Source organism: Podarcis gaigeae (genome assembly GCF_964106915.1).
Source record: "Podarcis gaigeae genome assembly, chromosome: 17".
Classification (NCBI taxonomy): Eukaryota; Metazoa; Chordata; class Lepidosauria; order Squamata; family Lacertidae; genus Podarcis; species Podarcis gaigeae.
Window position 1 is genome coordinate 38,215,168 of NC_139694.1, and position 18,128 is coordinate 38,233,295.

The 18,128-nt window shown below is 47.7% G+C and overlaps 1 protein-coding gene across 2 annotated transcripts in view; it reads left to right on the forward strand.

Annotated features, from left to right (window-relative positions):
* The first annotated feature begins 8,567 nt into the window (after positions 1 to 8,567).
* BCAP31 (B cell receptor associated protein 31) overlaps positions 8,568 to 18,128 on the forward strand; it is a 38,276-nt gene continuing 28,715 nt past the window's right edge. Inside the window, exons 1-3 of one of the 2 annotated variants that reach the window (XM_083719862.1) lie at positions 8,568 to 8,910; positions 11,742 to 11,902; positions 13,863 to 13,963. In XM_083719862.1, coding sequence (XP_083575988.1) covers positions 11,811 to 11,902; positions 13,863 to 13,963 — 193 coding nt within the window. In that variant the 5' untranslated portion in view covers positions 8,568 to 8,910; positions 11,742 to 11,810. Of the gene's footprint in view, positions 8,911 to 9,073; positions 9,298 to 11,741; positions 11,903 to 13,862; positions 13,964 to 18,128 lie in introns of those variants that run through there. The other variant, XM_083719863.1, reaches the window with a different exon arrangement.

The window sequence follows — 18,128 nt, forward strand, 5'->3', positions numbered from 1 at the left end:
AATCTCTGTTTGGAAGGTAGGGGGTGGGTGAGAAGGGGGTACTGTTGGATGTCGGTTTTGTTATTTTGAAAAACTAGTAACATATATAGAATATATTTTTAAGCAAATTCTGTGTCCTGTTGGGGGTGGGGTGTGTGTATGAAAGAGACACAAGCTCTCCTGGTTCAGGACCAATGGCCCATCTAGTCTGCCATCTCGTTCTCACTGTTGGCCAACCAGATGCCTACCCACAAGCAGGATCCGAACACAAGAGCACTCACCTCTCCTCCGGTTTTCAGCAATTGGGACTCAGAAGCATTGCGCCTCCAGCACTGAGGCAGAGCACAGCCATCATGGTGTGTGGGCGAATGGAAATTGCATTGCGTAGCGTTGTTAGATCATATCAAAAAGGCTTTCTGTTGTGGGTTCCAGATGTTGTTGGACTTTTAATTTCCATCAGCCCCAGCCAGCATGGCCAATGGTAAGAGATAATGAGACTTGTAGTCCAAGATCATATAGAGTAGGGATGGGCGACCTGTGGCAACCTTCCAGACCACCAGCTCCCATCGTCTGTGGTCATAGGTCAACCAAGTTCCAGTGTTTTGCAGTTGTAGTCTAAAATGTATGGAAAGCATCAGTTTGGGCAGACTGTTCTAGGCAGTTACTGGGGTACCATTTCAAGCGCAGGGAGCAGCTTCCAACAAAATGGAATTTCACTACCTTTCATGCCCTGGAAGATGCACAGTTATGGATGCATATTGAGAGGAAATGTTTTGGCAGCATCAATGGTTTCATGAGCTCAAGAGATAATGGACATGGTGAGTATGCTTGTGTATGAGGAGAGGATTAGATTATTTTGCTACCTCAGTAATCCACCTCTACTCAAGTTTGAACACAGCAATACTTTAAGTCTTTGTGAGTTCCCAAACTATACTCTGAGGTGGCGCTGTGGTCTAAACCACTGAGCCTAGGGCTTGCCGATCTGAAGGTTGGCGGTTCGAATCCCTGCGACAGGGTGAGCTCCTGTTGCTCGGTCCCACCTCCTGCCAACCTAGCAGTTTGAAAGCACATCAGAGTGCAAGTAGATAATAATAATAATAATAATAATAATAATAATTTATTATTTATACCCCGCCCATCTGGCTGAGTTTTCCCCAGCCACTCTGGGCGGCTCCCAATCAGTGTTAAAAACCGTACAGCATTACATATTAAAAACTTCCCTGAACAGGGCTGCCTTAAGATATCTTCTGAACGTCAGGTAATTCTTTATCTCTTTGACATCTGATGGGAGGGCGTTCCACAGGGCGGGCGCCGCTACCGAGAAGGCCCTCTGTCTGGTTCCCTGTAGCCTCACTTCTCGCAATGAGGGAACCGCCAGAAGGCCCTCAGCGCTGGATCTCAGTGTCCGGGCTGAACGATGGGGGTGGAGACGCTCCTTCAGGTATACAGGACCGAGGCCGTTTAGGGCTTTAAAGGTCAGCACCAACACTTTGAATCGTGCTCGGAAACGTACTGGGAGCCAATGCAGATCTCTCAGAACCGGTGTTATGTGGTCCCGGCGGCCACTCCCAGTCACCAGTCTCGCTGCCGCATTCTGGATTAATTGCAGTTTCCGGGTCACCTTCAAAGGTAGCCCCACGTCGAGCGCGTTGCAGTAGTCCAAGCGTGAGATAACTAGAGCATGCACCACTCTGGCGAGACAGTCCGTGGGGAGGTAGGGTCTTAGCCTGCGTACCAGGTGGAGCTGGTAGACAGCTGCCCTGGACACAGAGTTAATCTGCGCCTCCATGGACAGCTGTGAGTCCAAAATGACTCCCAGGCTGCGCACCTGGTCCTTCAGGGGCACAGTTACCCCATTCAGGACCAGGGAATCCTCCACACCTGCCCGCCTCCTGTCCCCCAAAAACAGTACTTCTGTCTTGTCAGGATTCAACCCCAATCTGTTAGCCGCCATCCAACCTACTGCTCTGACGGGAAGGTAATCGGCGTTTCTATGTGCTGCTCCGGTTTCACCAGAAGCAGCTTAGTTATGCTGGCCACATGACCCGGAAAAACTGTCTGCGGACAAACGTCAGCTCCCTTGGCCAGTAAAACGAGATGAGCACCACAACCCTAGAGTCGTTTGCGACTGGACTTAACTGTCAGAGGTCCTTTACCTTTACCTTTAAACTATGCTCAGTATGTTAGAGTTTCTATAAGAAATAGACAATCCAAAAGCTTAAAAAACTGCTAGTGTGAGTAGGTGTACAAAGTTCAGAGCTGGCACCATAGAGATAAAAATTAGACTCTGTCCTGATTGTTATCACTGTGAGTTCTTTAATTTACCCCTCAAATGTATTTTTAATCTGAAGGGGGTAAAGGTCATAGTTCTTTTAGAGGAAGGAGCTGAAGTCCTCAAAACCCCAATGTCAGCAAAGTCCTGAAGTTTTCCCACCAGCTGCATGCAGGATCCCCATGGATGAAACCCATCCCAAGGTTTGTGATTAAGCCTCAAGATCTTTCAGTTTGCATTCTTTACAAAACAACTGCCTGGGATTTCACAATAACTCAAAACATTTCCATGACTTCATGGCATGTATAAATTTCACAAAGCAATTATTTGTTGATGTCATGCTTACATCGCATCCTTATATAACCAAAGGCTAGGAAGCAATAATGCTGCTATGAGCATAGACCCCATGACAAGTTTCACAGTAACAGCCACATTAGGATCCAATAAAACATTCCTTTCAGGCTTGCTGCTAAACTGAGCTAGCCGTGGTGACTGGAGGAGAGCTGGTATGTCCTTGGTGATCAGTCTGCTCCTTTGGCCGTGATGCTTGCAAAGTCTGTTTGACTACATGCATAGCAGCATCGCTGCTGCAGAAGCGAGGTCCTCAATGGCTGGGTACTCTGCTGTAACTTAGGTTAGTATTTGTTCCGATTAAGCCAAGGGAAGGTGCTGCACACACAGCAAGTGTTCAAGAGCACATATGCAAAGTGGCTGGTTGTTAATATGGCAGAGGTAGAAAAGGGGCAGGTATTGTGGCAATGCTCAATTGAGTGCAATGCACTAAGCATGGTCATGCACCTGCTTCTCTGCCAGAACCCAGTTCCAGCTCCTTTTGGAATCCTCCCCACAGCAAGAATTGGAAACCAGATCTTGAAAAGACAATAAAGTAAAAAAAGGGCAGAACTAGAATCTCCTTTTCACTGCAGTGCTTTAACGTAAACATGCCTTCCACCCCACAAAAGAGTGTTTGGCTGGCCTGGAGGAGCCAGAAGATTAAAAAGAACCCGGGGATGTGGAGTTTGGACTCTTGGCTACTGTATTTCCACGCCTCTATCTTTGCACGGAAGAGCCTATCGTCTGCGAATGGGAACCTGAAGTCTCATTAGCCGGGAAATCACTAAGGCCACTACCCTTTGGCATTGCCGTGGCAACCGAGGTTTCCTGTAGTGTCATGACAGTTGCTCTATTTGTTACTACAGAGATAAGAAAATGTAGAGTAACACACCATCTAAACTAAAAGTATAAAATTAAATTGACAGCTGCCATTGGGTCAGAGGTGAAAATTCCTTTTGGTAATTAAACAGTAGCAGCCAATTCAGTTTAATGAGATGAGTGCCAATAAAAGCTCTGTACCAGAAACAGAAACCTGACTAGAACTGCATCCCCTCCATCTGTTCCTGGTCACCTTTCCACTTTAAAAATAAAAATAAAAATATTAAAGATTTTCTTGTTTTACAGAAGTGTAATGTCTCTCATATTTTTTCCATGTAACATTTTTACAAATCCGTTTCATTTGTTGAGACATTAGGGGGAGGAAAAAAATAGGGGTGGAGGGAGGGAAGATGGGTGGGGGTGGGGTCGGGTGGCGATGTTCCTCTTATGCTTAATGTATGTAGGGTTTGGTGTCAGCGTTGCTTGTGCTGTCTACTTGTGTTCCTTTGGTGGTGAGAGAGGTTGGGGTTGGTCTAGGGTGTGGTTCTTTGTTTCTGATAGGCTGTGGTGATCTTTGTTGTCGTGTGTGAGTGGGGTGGGTGGGTGTTTTGGATCAGGTTAGCCATATTGATTCGTATGCTGTTGGTGGATTATTGTCATTGTCTTGTTGGGCTGTGTACGTGATAAAGGGGAGCCATACCAGGGTAGAGGCGTCTTCTTCTGTTTGTCCCTGTGTCAGTTTCAGTTTATTGGTTATTTTTTCTAGTAGGGCTGTTTCCCATACTATTTGGTACCATTGGTCCATGCTTACTCCTGACAGGTCTCTCCAGTGTCTGGTTATGGTGTTTCTGGCTGCTGAAAGTAGGTGGGTTATGAGTTCTTTGTGGTGTAAATGGGCATTGTTGTCTTGGAAGATGTTTAGTAGGGCCAATTCTGGGGTGATGTCTAATACTTGCTAAGTTATTTTACATATTTCTCATGTGGCTGTTTTCCAGAATACCGTATTTTTCGCCCCATAGGACGCACCGCCCCATAGGACACACCTAGCTTTTTTTTTGGGGGGGGGATAAAGAAAAAAAAATATTCCCCCCCAGGCGCGGGGCTGGTGTGGGGGAAGCTCGAGCTCCCCCCAACCCCAGCCCCCAGAGCAGGCTGCTGCCTGCAAGTCTTGCAAGCCCGGCGCGAGAGGCTTGCGGACATCTGTCCGAAGTACGGGGCGTGCTCCACAGCGCGCCCCGTGCTTTGGGCTGCAGCCCGCAAGCCTTGCGCGCCCGGTGGGACCTCCCACCGGGCGCGCGAGGCTTGCGGATAGAGGGCAAAAAATATGGTAGTTGGATTTTGGGGAACTCCCACCACATGTGGAGGTATGTGCCTGTGGAGGTGCACCCTCTCCAGCATTTTGGTGAGGTTCCTGGGCGTATTAGCGCTAGTTTTCTTGGTGTTAGGTACCACCTGTAGGTGAGTTTCAAAGTGAGTTATTTTCTTTTCGTTGATATGGATTTAAAGGGGGGTTTAGACCACATTCTGGTCCATTGAGTGGGGTTAATCTCGTAGCCTACGTCATTCTCCCATTTTATTTTATTTTTATTGCGTCTAGGGGGTTTGTGGGATTTTGGAGTAGTATTTTGTATATTGCGGATACCGTCCCTTTCCACTTTTTATCACATAATTTAAAAATAAAAATAAATAAATTCGGCACTGAGGTTCTGATGAAAGCAGTAACCACAGAGATGCAAATGAGTTTGAGTTTAAGAATTCCACTTTGTGGACCTTGCTTCCAGTTCCACTTTGAACATTGCCCTATGGGGATCAAGAGCCCAATACGGGATGTGGGGAGCTGCCCCAAGCATGATGTGCAGGGCCAGCTCAATACATTTTGGCACCTGAGGCAAAACAAAAAATGGTACCCCCCTCCCTGCCAGGGAAGAAGGGGTGAGTGAAGATCTGTCTCCAGACAAGGGGGAAATAAAGATCTATATCAGGATCTGCTGCTCCTGTGGATTCTGCCGCCTGAGGCTGGCACCTTACTTTGCTCATGGTTTTGCCCCAGACAGTTCTCATTTTATAGTATTGTTTCCTTCTCCCTGGATCAGACCAGACTTGTCCATTTTGCAGACCAGTCTTTCTCAGTTAACTTTTGACACTATTCTTCCACCCCTCTCAATCACCCTCCAGTTTAGTGGGGCAGAAATGAAAACAGCTGTCAGGAGAAAGCAGAAAAACCTAGCTATTTAGGACAGCTGTTATCTGGCAGCTCCACAAACTCCTCAGTCAAAAACAGGGAAGCAAAAGAAATGGGAGTTTGTAGTTTTTGGGACTGATTGATTTGATTAATTTACTTACATGTCACTTTTCCACCATGAGCTGTACCCAAAGCACCTTACAGCAAACATTTAAAAACATCAAAATAAAGACCATTGGAAATACAAATATGCAAAATACAGAACATGGCAATAAATTCAAAAATGACAAAAATTGGCAATTTGGAAAACACAGAATATATTCAATATTACAAAAATAAAAGGAAATATAATTAAAATAAATATAGCAATATATAGCATAACAATTTTTTTTTGCTGTGAATTTATCTTTACTTTTTAAAAAAAATGTGCTGCAGATGTAGACACAATTATCCCCATACTGCAGATGTGGGGAGGGAGGTGGAGGAAGCGGTTTTCTCCACAATATACTGTAGTCCAATTTTATTAGCCCCAGGTTTGTGGAGGGAGCTGAGGCTGTGACCCTATGCACACACCACCAATTCCTAAAGCTACTTTGAAGCTGCATTTTTTATTCACTCATACTAATTTTTTGCCTTCCAAATGCATGTCAAAATGATTTACAAACATACCATAAAACAGCTAACATATATTTTTAAACAGGGAAAAAATAGCTAAATATAGGTTTAAAATACAAAATTAGCACCCAAGTTGTTGAAATAAAAAAAGTCTTCAATTGTTTCTGAAAAATATTGTTGTGAGTTTGGGGGGGACCCCCCTAAACCCTAGAAATTAATAAATGGTAGTATTTTATTTGGAGTATTGAAGGGAAGATTGCAGGCCAGTGGAAAAATACAGGTCAAGCTTTCTTTCCAAGCCAGAACCTCACCTGGGATAGAGGCATTAGCATGACAAAAAGGCGTTGATGGCTCATTTAAGAGGAATCTTGGGTATGGATAGAAAGTTGCTAGAGTAACTGGGTGTGAATTGAAAGGTAAAGAATGTATTTTGCAAGTGTGCTGGAGAGAAGAGAGATCCATCTTGGGCAGGCTGGCTGAGAGACATGCCTTAGACCAGGGGTCGGCAACCTGTGGCCCACGGGGGCAGTTTAACCAGCCCACGAGCCACCCCTGAACCAAGCCGCCCACTTGATGAGTCCCTGTGCGCTGCGCTAAACCAATGCGGTGTGGTGCGGAAAATCGTGTCTGCATATGCCCAGATGCCGGAAATCGCATGTGCGCAATCTGGCCCAAGGAGAGATCTCCCTGGGACTTGACTGGCCCAGGCAGGTGAAACCTTGCCGACCCTGCCTTAGACTCTATGGCTGAACTGCTGTGGGGAACAAGCTTTGCTTGACATGAGCATGCTGTTAAGATCTGGACTCCTTCCATGCAATCTGAAGGTGTAAATATGTGAATAAATCATATTTCTTAAAGCTACAACAGTCTCCACTGCGTCTTGAATACTGGTTGTTCAAGGCACTGATGTTACTTTCAAGCTGCCGTGCCCAACAGGCCACTCTCCCCACAATAGGCAGTGGGGCGGGCAGGGAACGAGGGGTGGCATTTCCCTTGGAAGGGGTGGCTGGAGACTGCAGTGTTTGCCTAGCCAGCAAGGCTGACGCGCAGCGTAAATTAATAATGCAGAGTTTTAAAGAATAAAAGCTTTACTGAGTTGAAATAAACTTCTCCATAAACAACATGGTTCCAAACGGTTTGACTGAGATTACATACTGACTCTGTTCACAACTGAAACAGACAGACTCTCACTGACATCTTAGAGAGCACAAAAGAGAAAGTGGCTACTAAGTCAGAGTGTCAGAGGGACTCCACAGTTAGCAGTTAGGCCTGGATAACTTTAGTAGGCCTAAAATGACTGTGCAGTCCCAGCACTTCTCAGCCTGCTTTGCTGCTTCTGCTCTCATGTGTCTTTGTCACATGACAAAGGCCAGGTGAAAAGTGTACACTCCACTGCTCAGTGAATCCGCACTTGCTTTGCATGTGCAAAGTCCCAGATTCAGTTAAGTCTTCTTTATTTGTGAGTTTAAAGGACCTCAAGTTGCGTATGATGGGGAAGACCCCTTTGTGAGGGATGCTAGCTGTTAATAATAGAATATACTGGGGAAGATGGGCTGACAACCTGTCCAGGTATAAGGCAGGTTTGGCTATCCTGTAGCCAGCTTTCCCCTTATACATGCTATTCCTTTAAAGCATATTCAAAATAATTGATGGCACTGGTACCTTGGGGTTGCTGGGGATTGTAACTCTGTGTGAGGTCAACTACAGTGTCCACTGCTGGCTCACTGTCCAGAGAACGCCATCACCCTGTGGTCTTGCAGTTCACTCCTATGCAAGCTGTGCAGAAGCAAACCTCACTGAGCCAGGCGCCTTTGGGTGCAGCAAGACCAGTACCACAACCTTTATTGTGGGTTAACTTTCCTTTTTGCTTTGTATTTATGTACTTAAGCCTAGATTGGTGTTGGGTGGGTTGTTTGTATGTATGTGTGTGTGTGGGGGGGTGTAATACTCAATTTATTCTGCGTCTGCTAAATTGTTTTTTTACTGGCACACTCTGCATCTTGTACGTTTGCTTTTCCAAGGCTTTGCAACGTTTGCTGTGGGCTGCTTTCTGGGCGCAGCTTGTCATGCAAAAGTGGAAAGTTAAGTAATATTATAATAAAATTTGGGGTTGACTTTTAAAGTCCTAATTTCCCCCCAAGGGACCCAGGATCCGCTGCTCGTTATCAGTCAGAGAAGAATGAGTGGAGGCAGGAACCAGTTGAGGAAAGCAAGGCCGATCTGTATTTTTCTGTTGCAAGAATCCCCCCTTCCCATTTTTCTGCGGAGCGTGTGCCCGCTATATGTATGCAGCTTCATTTTTTTAAAGCCGTAAAGAAGACTCATCGGCTCAATGAGGCGGCCCCACGTTGCAAGCACCCAGCCTAAAATGGAGGTCCCTTGGAGGCGCGCATGTGCGCAACTCCAGCCCTTTCGAGAGTCCCAAGAAAACAACTTTTCTGCTCTTTGACGGCGCCCGCTTCCTTTGGCGGGGCTCGCGCTCCCTGCGGAGTCCCTCCCTTTGCATAAAAAGAAACCAAGCCAAATAAGAATAAAGACGCAGCAGCAAGGGCGGGCATGCACTGTGCGCGGCGTCTTCCGCCCGGCTCGGCCGCCCTCTTCCTCCCGGCCGACGAGACCCTGGGATGCCGCGCCCACCGCCGGGAGAGGCGGGGCCTGCCAGCCTTCTAGTTCCGACTTCGGCCGCAGCTGGGCTCCGCTGGAGGGCCTGGTAAGTGGGGCGCCGCCCGGCCTTCGCCCCGGGGGCAGCGCGCGGGAGCGGGGCAGGGGCGGGCGCCGAGAGGGCGCCGCAGGAGCGGGCCGGGCAGCCGAGGCCTTCCCGGGAGAGAGGGGCTCCGGCGTGGGCTCTCGCTGCCTCCCCGTCCCCCAGCCCAGGCAGGCTCCTCTTTCCCCCTCTTGCCCCTCTGAAATCTCGCGGGGGCGGGAAGCCCTGGCTCCAGCTGCAGCTCCCTGAATCCCCATTCCCAGGCGCGGCCAGCCTTTAGTCGCGCGCAATCAACTCTTCCCCACGTTCCTCTTGGGCTGCGTGTCTGCCCGCTTTGCGAGCGCTGCGGGTGAGGCTCCTCGGAGGCAGCGGACGAAACCCGTCAGCGCGCAGGTTTCTCCGTTTGCTGCTGCTCCTGCTGGGCGTTTGTGTGGGAAGAGGCGCGCACAGACCGGTTCTGCAACAATCCTGCCTCCTCGGTGATTCGCAGGAGTCCTGTTGGATCCTGCGGCTGGTTCTGCTGGCTATAAAGCGTGGGAGAAAGCGCATTGCCTTCTTGCAGGGGCGAAACTAGGCTTTCTTTCACCCGGGTTAAAGACCCAGTCTGGCAAAAGAAAACCCATGCATTTGCGAATGCACACAGGCTGGTGCCCCCCCGGAGGCTTCACCCGGGGCAAAAAACCCGGCTAGCCCCCGCCCCCCTCGTAGCTACGCTCTGCCTTATTGCTCGGACATTTCTAAAGTTTTAACAACCTAGAAGCAAGCTTTAGAGTTAGACAGAACTCCCCCCCCCCCGCCGCCATTTTAAGGCCTTAGGTTTCCATAGCAAACCAAAAATTTGCTTTGCACCTTGCCTCGATAGCTGTGTTTCCAGTACATACTGCATAGGGAATGATTTTCCTTGCCCTGCCCACGTGTTCTCTGAATGTGGTTGATGGTGTAACACTGTGGGAGGCGGATAGAACTTTTTCTGGTGCTTTCTCTGGGCGTGGAAGTGAGGCAGGGAATGGTAAACGAAACCCCTGTTTGCTGCAAGGGTCTGTTTAAGCCCCCCGGTGGGCTATTTCTGCACCAAACGCTCAGATAAAAGGAAGTGAACAGGCTGTGGCAACCCCTCTGCTGTGCTGGCGGTTATGGGCCTGTTCCAGGATTGCCTCCATGCCTGCACTTTTTCAAGTAAAATGCTGAAATATTGGAGAAGAGCTTTCTAGTCTCAAATGCAACTCATCCACTGGGTCTTTGCAAAGGTTGTAAAGGTAGCAAAGGGTGAAATATTGCTTGCTTCTAAACACTGATGCTTGCTGTGGGGCTGGAGGCCTGCAAGTTGTTACTGAATGAACTGCCTGTTAGGTGGGGCACTATCCTGGTGTCCATGGCAGCATCACTCCCTAAATGTTTGCGCAGGAAACATGGCACTGAACAGAAAGCGCTACTTTTGTTTCTTTCCCTAAAAGAGTTTTTCTTGGGGTGTCAGACCCTGCCTGCCCAAGGCCCCTGCTTTTTTGCATTAGACTGTGCCTAAAGCAGGGATGGGAAACCTGTGGCCCTCAAAGTTGTGGAGCTACAAGCCTGGCTATCGGTTGTTGGCTGGGGCTGATGGGAAGGAGCTGCAGTCCAGTAACATCTGAAGGGTCATATTCCCCCAACCCTAATCTGAAGGTAAACTCAAAATGGAGATGGGGAGGAGAAAGAGGCCTGGATCTAAAGAGACAGCAGATGATTATCATAGGGCACTTAATGTATCCATCTCTGTCTGGATTGCAAACAGAGAAATCTCCCATGGAGCAAGCTGTGTTAAGAATATATTTATTTAATATAAAGAATATATTTATTTATTTAAGCCATTATGTATTTATTTAAGCCATTAACATTTTTAAGTGGTGTACATAAAATTACAGACTAGGACCCTCCCTATTTTTTGTGATTGTGTTCTTCAGTTGTCAGTTTTTTAATTGTCGTGACTCGCCTTGCAACCTTAGGGTGAAAGGCGGGTACTAAATTAAAATAATAATAATAATAATAATAATAATAATAATAATAATAATAAACTGTACAAAGATAGGAACAATCCAAATTATCATAAAACAATTTATATAACCTGTATTTTGGGCAGCTCACAAGGTACGAAAGAATAAATGCTAAAATGTGAGGATGAACCTAATTCCCTAAGGAAAAAGAACAAACTTGTTCCAGTTCTTGAGCAGCTTAACGACATGTTCTGACCATTCTGCCAAATACATTTTTTTGGGGGGGTTTGATGTGGGTTTCATGAACATTACAGACTTTAAGTACATTGGAGCCCTGCTGGATCGGTCCAGAGGCCCATCTAGTCTAGCATCCTGTTCTCATAATGGCCAAACCAGATTCCTCTGGGAAGCCCATAGCAGAGGCAACAGCACTTGCCCCACTTGTGGAACCTCAGCAAGATACACTGCCTCTGATCCTGCAGGCAGACCCTGCCTGAGCTTACTCAAAGGCTGTCCTCTGAGATGGCAGTGAACTCACATAGTATATAAGCTTAGCTAGTCTTGAAAGCAGAGAGGAAGAACCTGTGGTCCTCCAGATGTTGTACAACTCCCAGTGGTCATCCCTGACCATTGACCATGCCAGTTGGAGGTGATGGGATTTGGAGTCCATTGCCATCTGGAGGACCATAGGTTACCCAGCGCTGCCTAAATAGATAAGGGGGAACCCATAGCTGAGGCTTCTCCCGCCTTCAGTGTGCCATACAGGTTAAACCTTAGCTTTGGAGTTGAGCGGTTCTTGCTGCAAGGGTACAAGATAGGGGATTTTGCCCAGCAAATTTCATATTCAAGTGTCTTCTCTCTCTCTTCCAGCTAAGAATTGCATCCTAGCCGTGAGGTCTTCAGCCTCTCCAACGTAAAGTCCCTTCCAAGCGTCTCACGATGAGTCTCCAGTGGGCGGCTGTGGCCACCTTCCTGTATGCAGAAGTCCTCCTCGTTTTCCTCCTGTGCATACCCTTTATCTCAGCAACAAGGTGAGCTGAGGGTGGGGATGGGATTGCGGGTGAACCTAGGAGCCTTTCCAGGCCACAACTGTTGTGTAACACAATTAAGGACACAATCACACCCTCTCTCGGCCTTGGTTTCTAGGATGTTGCAGGAGGCGGATGCCTGTCAACGAAACAGTGGGTTGAGCTGGGTGAGAGTGATTAGCTCTTGCAGACCGATGGGAAATTATTTTTAATATCTGGTTGTCACTGGAATCTGTGAGAGGAGACAAAGAGGTGGATGAAAAGTCACTCCCATTTATTTAGCCATGTCCTTATTGTCAAACATCTGCTAAGTAGCTCAGAGGGGGGTTGTGGTTAGGAAATGGTGCAACAGCCCTTATGTAGGACATAGTTCTTGGACAGTGTTCTTAGGAACCACCCTATTCTACGACACTAATTTATTTTAAGCTGATTAAAACACCTATTAAAAGTGCTGCAACTCTGGGACTTTATAGAAGGACAGCTAAGTAATTTTTTTATTACTATTACAAAGGTTGATAGTAAAGCTCACCGTCAGGGCTGTTTGTATTCTGATGCACTAAGAAATAAAATTCTGTAGCCTGCTAAGTCCAAATTTTGCAGATTCTGCAGCAAGAAAAGCCATGTTTTGCTACATAAACTTGTAAACGGTGTTTGGAATTAGCCAGTTGCGACTGGTGCAGGTCCAGTTGTGACCGCATGGAGATCTCTGGATGCCAGGCTGGCGATTGAGGAAAACAAAATGCCACTTAGAGAAGAATCTGAAATACTTTCCTTGAAGCCTGAATTAGATTTATTCTGAATTGTTTTATTTGATGTTTTAATGTGTTGTAAAACACAGAGATTTGTTCTTTAAAATATAAAGCAGTATAGAAACAGAAATAATAATAATAATTGTCATCATCCCATGGGGGTGGGAGGGGAATGGTGCCATTGGGGTGACCGCAGCCTTGGTTTAAGGTGCCATTTGGCAATCTATATCTGAGTTTCTAACACTGCTCGTAAACTTAGCTTGCATAATCCAGTTAATGAAATCCGATTGTTGATGGAATCTTTTGTGTGACATGATTGGAAAATGAGAGGCAATTGCTTAAAAAATATTTTTGTGTTTGGTGCCATGTGTCACAATTCTTAAAATGACCTACTTAAACCCTGCCTAGTTCTGCTAATTTAACTTTTTTGGGAGAAGCAAAGAGCTGCCTGGGACACTTCATTTCTGTTTCTAGCTCCTGGAACCCTTCCTTGGCTGCTCCTCTGGCTTTTGAGTCTTTCGCAGGCACTGCTCACCTTACAAACATACCTTCCCAGTTATGAGGCCTAGAACCTTAGTTTTCTTTAAAAAAAAATACATATATGCAAGACTCTCGGGAAGCTGAATTCTCTTCCCAACCTGCACTTCTTTAGAATCATGGCATACACATCCCCCCCCCTCACCCATTCCTTCCTCCCATCTCCTTCTGGCATCTCTTCCGCTGTTGTTTAACCCAGACGGAAGGCAGTCTGGAGATGTTGCTTGGCAATTAGCGAGTTGTCTCCTGATTTCTTCCAGGAGTTACACTCCCTCCAAGGCATTGATGTAGCCCCCAAATGCCTTCTGCCTGAAAGTGCCTCCATGGCGTCAGGTTAGGCAGAGGTAACCGGGGAGGCGGGAAATCCCTGGAGGTGGGGAAGGGGGAACCTAGAGCTTCCAGATGTTGCTGAGACTCCCATCAGCTCAGCCAGTGTAACTAATACTTGGGGATGATGGGAATGTTATAGGCCAACGGCGTTTGGAAGTTTACCATCCTAGTCTTGGTCGTCGCTTGTCCACAGCCTCCTAAATAGCTCAAGAGAGGAAAAACTGGGCCCTGTGTCCATTTTGCTTCCCCACCCATAGCAGAACAAGCTGCTGCCTGTGTTGAGGTCAAGTGTGTTTGTGTTTGTTGCCTGCAAAGCATTGATCCTAACCTCCAACCTTCTTCCACAGATGGCAGAAAATCTTCAAGTCCCGCTTGGTGAAGATAATGTTGGCCTATGGGAATACCTTCTTTGTTGTGCTCATAGTCATCCTGGTCCTGTTGTTTCTTGGTGAGTGGAAGGAAGCCAGTGTGCTGGGGGTGGGTGTTCTCGCCTCACCCGCTCATGGGGGCGTTTGCTTCTCTGCCTGTGCCTGCCAGGTTCTGGCCAGGTCCCCAGGGCCTTCGGCCACTTCTTCCTCCTGTGCTCTCTGAGCTGCTCATAGCCCAGCACTGTGACAGAAAGGGGACAGGAACGTAGCTGTGGTTCAGGGCCTTTCTCCACACCCGCTCAACTTTATCTTGGCCAGTGATTCAGGAGAACCATCTTTCATCTCCCTTCATGTAGCTGGGGTAGGGCTTTGCCCAGAGTGCTGTGCTGGGTTTGGCTGTGAAGGATTGAGGTTCAAATCCTGCCCAGCCATGAATTTTCTTGGGGTCTTCCTCACAGGGTGGCTGTGAAATCTAAAAGGCAACCAGAAGCATTTCTGTGCTCTGGAAAACCCTAGAAGAGTAAGAGTTGAAGATAAATCAGAGGGGGAAAGCTGGTGTCAAAATATTGGGGGTTGCGGGTGCAAAAGTGGTGGAGATGACAGACCTCTGCTTTATAGGTACCCGTATTTTTCGCTCTATAACACGCTCCCAACCATAACACACACATAGTTTTTAGAGGAGGAAAACAAGAAAAAAAAAATATTCTAAACGAAACAGTGGATGTATGATTTTTGTGGTTCATGCTGTGGCCACAGACATGTGATCTGACGGTGAGTTTGGGGTAGCCCAATGCAAAAATCCTGAGGATCCATGTGGATCTGTGCTTTGTAAGCACGTTTTTGCACCACTGTGGCCCCAGGCAACAGTGGGTGCATGATTTTTTTGGTGCAAGCTGTAGCCATGGACATGCTATGTGATCTGATGGTGAATTTGGGGTGACCCAGTGCAAAAATCCTGAGGATCCATGTGGATCTGTGCTTTGTAACCATGTTTTAAGTGGGGAGGGAAGGAAAAGCACTCAAGGGACAGGGAACACGTGTGGGGTGGGTGGAGAAGGATGCTGTTAATAATGCAGAAGAGGGGTATAAGAGGAGAAGGCTCTTATAAGAGGAGTGGGGAGGAGAGAGAGACAGAGAGCCTGCTTGCTTTAAAGGAGCCAACCGGACAGGAGCCGCTTACACTCGTAAGCCGCTTACACTCTCCTCTCCTCTCCCGCTTTGCTCCTTTAAAGCAAGCAGGCTCTCTGTCTCTCTCTCCTCCTCACTCAGCGGCTCTTCTCCCGCTTTGCTGTTTCAAAGCGAGCCACGGAGGAGGGAAGGAAGGGGAACCATGGATCCTCTGCTCACGACTGCAGCAGATCCCCCCCCCCGCCACCCGTAGGCATTCGCTCCATAACACGCACAGGCGTTTCCCCTTACTTTCTAGGAGGAAAAAAGTGAGTGTTATGGTGCGAAAAATACGGTACCTTCTTTCTACGTCACCATTGCACTTAACTGCTCATGACAGTTGAGTAGACAACTGCTTTGCATCCATTTTGATGTATTTTTAATCTTTGTTGGAAGCTGCCCAGAGTGGCTGGGGAAACCCAGCCAGATGGGCAGGGTACAAATAAGATGATGATGATGATGATGATGATGATGATAATAATAATAATAATAATAATAATAATAATAATAATAATAATAATAATAGCAGCAGCAGCTGGGCTAGGATGCCAAATATCTTTTGTGTGGGCTATGGCAATGTATATGGGACGCGGGTGGCGCTGTGGGTTAAAGCCTCAGCGCCTAGGACTTGCCGATCGAAAGGTCGGAGGTTCGAATCCCTGCGGCGGGGTGCGCTCCCGCTGCTCGGTCCCAGCGCCTGCCAACCTAGCAGTTCGAAAGCACCTCCGGGTGCAAGTAGATAAATAGGGACCGCTTACCAGCGGGAAGGTAAACGGCGTTTCCGTGTGCGGCTCTGGCTCGCCAGAGCAGCGATGTCACGCTGGCCACGTGACCCGGAAGTGTCTCCGGACAGCGCTGGCCCCTGGCCTCTTGAGTGAGATGGGCGCACAACCCCAGAGTCTGTCAAGACTGGCCCGTACGGGCAGGGGTACCTTTACCTTTACCTTTTATGGCAATGTATTCTATTCAGATGGGGGGGGGGGGGAGATAGAGACCCTGGAAGCCTTTGTGAAATGAGGCTGCTCTTTTGACCCCTACCTCCACTACACCAGCTCCACATAAAGCAAACCAATTTGTTTTAAGTCCCTTGCATCAGGACATTTCAAGAAACAGCCTCCTTCATGTGATATTTATGTCTGCCTTTTGATGCCCTGCTCTGCCACTGTTAGAGATGCAGTCTACCCTCTACATGGGGCAGAGCCTTTTGGGTTGTTTCTCCCAGGTTATGGAACTCCATGCCCTGAAGGGCTCACTTGGCCCCCTCTCCCTGCTAGCATTTCGACACTTGGCCCAGCCTTTATCTAGTGCCTTTGTGGACAAGCTCTCCCCTGGATTGTGTGCGTGTCACTCCTGATCCAGTTTTATGGTGCAGAATTCTATATTTTTAAAAGATAAGGTTGCCGGCACTTTGAAGGCCTTTGAGATGGAGAAACGGCTTAGAAATAAATTGGATCAGAAGTTGGGCACATTCTTACCTCCCGCTCCATTAAGATAGATTCTGTGGCTGGGTTGTTGTCTTAGAGATGCTGAATTTCCCCTAAAGCAAGGATGGTCAACATGGCGCCCTTCAGCTGTCCCTGAACTACAACTCCCATCATCCCTGACCGTTGGTCATGCTGGCTGAGGCTGTTAGGCGTTGCAGTACGCCAGCACCTGGAGGGCACCATGTTCTTTGTCACTGCCTCTAAAGTCACCTGCGGTGATGGCCCAGAATCCAGCGTTCTAGCCAGCAGCACATGCCCAGTGACAGGTAGGCTGTTACCTGTGAAACATTCCTGGCTGTTCTTCAGCAGGTTTCTCTGCTTCTGGCTCCTTTGGCAAGAGAGAATCTGCAGCGCAAGAGTGTTAAAATGGCACATGCAAGCTGCAGTTCATGCAGAGATGGAGCTTGCAAGGTATGCAAGAAGTTGGCTTCTGCTGCCCCCTGGAGTTTTCAGTGGGACAGTGAGGGTGAGAAGTGCACTTTTCCATACAAACCCCTTTCATGGACTCAGAATTGTAGAGTTGGAAGGAAACCCTGAGGGTCATTCGTTTTATGAGTGAGTAGAGCGCCATCCCATCAGTTTGTCGGGGCTCCCTATGGATGGAGCTGATGGACTTGTGTGCCATATTCCACACAAATGCAGAAACTTATTATAGAACCAAAATGAGACTTGTTCATGTGGCATCACAAGAAGGCAAGTCCAGCCCATGGGTCATCAGTCAGCCGCCCTGTTTTAGGGAATGAATTCAACATAGAGCCAAGCGGATCGCTCTGTCGGCTCACTCATTTCTGCTTTCCTGATGAAATGAGCTGCCTTCTCCTCCACCTGCCTGCTGTCCCAGTGGTTCTCCTAACCCCCAGAGCCAACTGGAGGGGCAAGCCCCATTGTGCTAGCAGAAGAAGTTGTTTCACAGGCTTTTTTCTTTTCTTTTGAAGAGGCTTTCTTGTAATAATTGTCTAGGGCAGGGATAGGGCACTTTTTCCTCCTGGGGGGCCACAAAATGGGCATGGCCAGAGGCAAAAAAATGGGTGGGACCCCAGACATTACTCACTTGCATATAGCAGGCTCCATTCAAGTCATGTAAAATCCAGAGATTCCCATGCAGACCTCTCTAGTCTCAGTTCCAGTCAGGCAAAAGTCCTCAAGGAGACAGTGGGGCAGCTGCTAGTGTGGGCTGTGTCCTGGAGAGAGTCATGTGGGCCAGATAGAGGGGTCTTGGGGGTAGATGAGTGTGCACTTGGCCTCTGGGCCTCAGGATCCCCTATCTGGCCTAGGAGGAGAAGAAATTCAGTGCCTTAGTTCTCAGTCACTTCAAACTTTAGTTATCTTTATCCTGCTAACCCCATATATTCTTGAAACCTGACTATCATATTTGACCCAGACTGGATGATATGTTTGCCATGTGACTTGAGCTTGATTTTCCTTCTGGAAATATCAGCTGTGGGGGTTCGACTTTGGGTAGGATTTGTGGGGTGAGGGAATTGTCCCTTCTCTCCACACATTTCCCCCCTCAAAATTGCCTCCCAAGCTGCTTGTGGCAAATCACACCTTTAGGGGCAATAAGCAGAAGAGTGGATTTCTAGTGAGAAAAAGG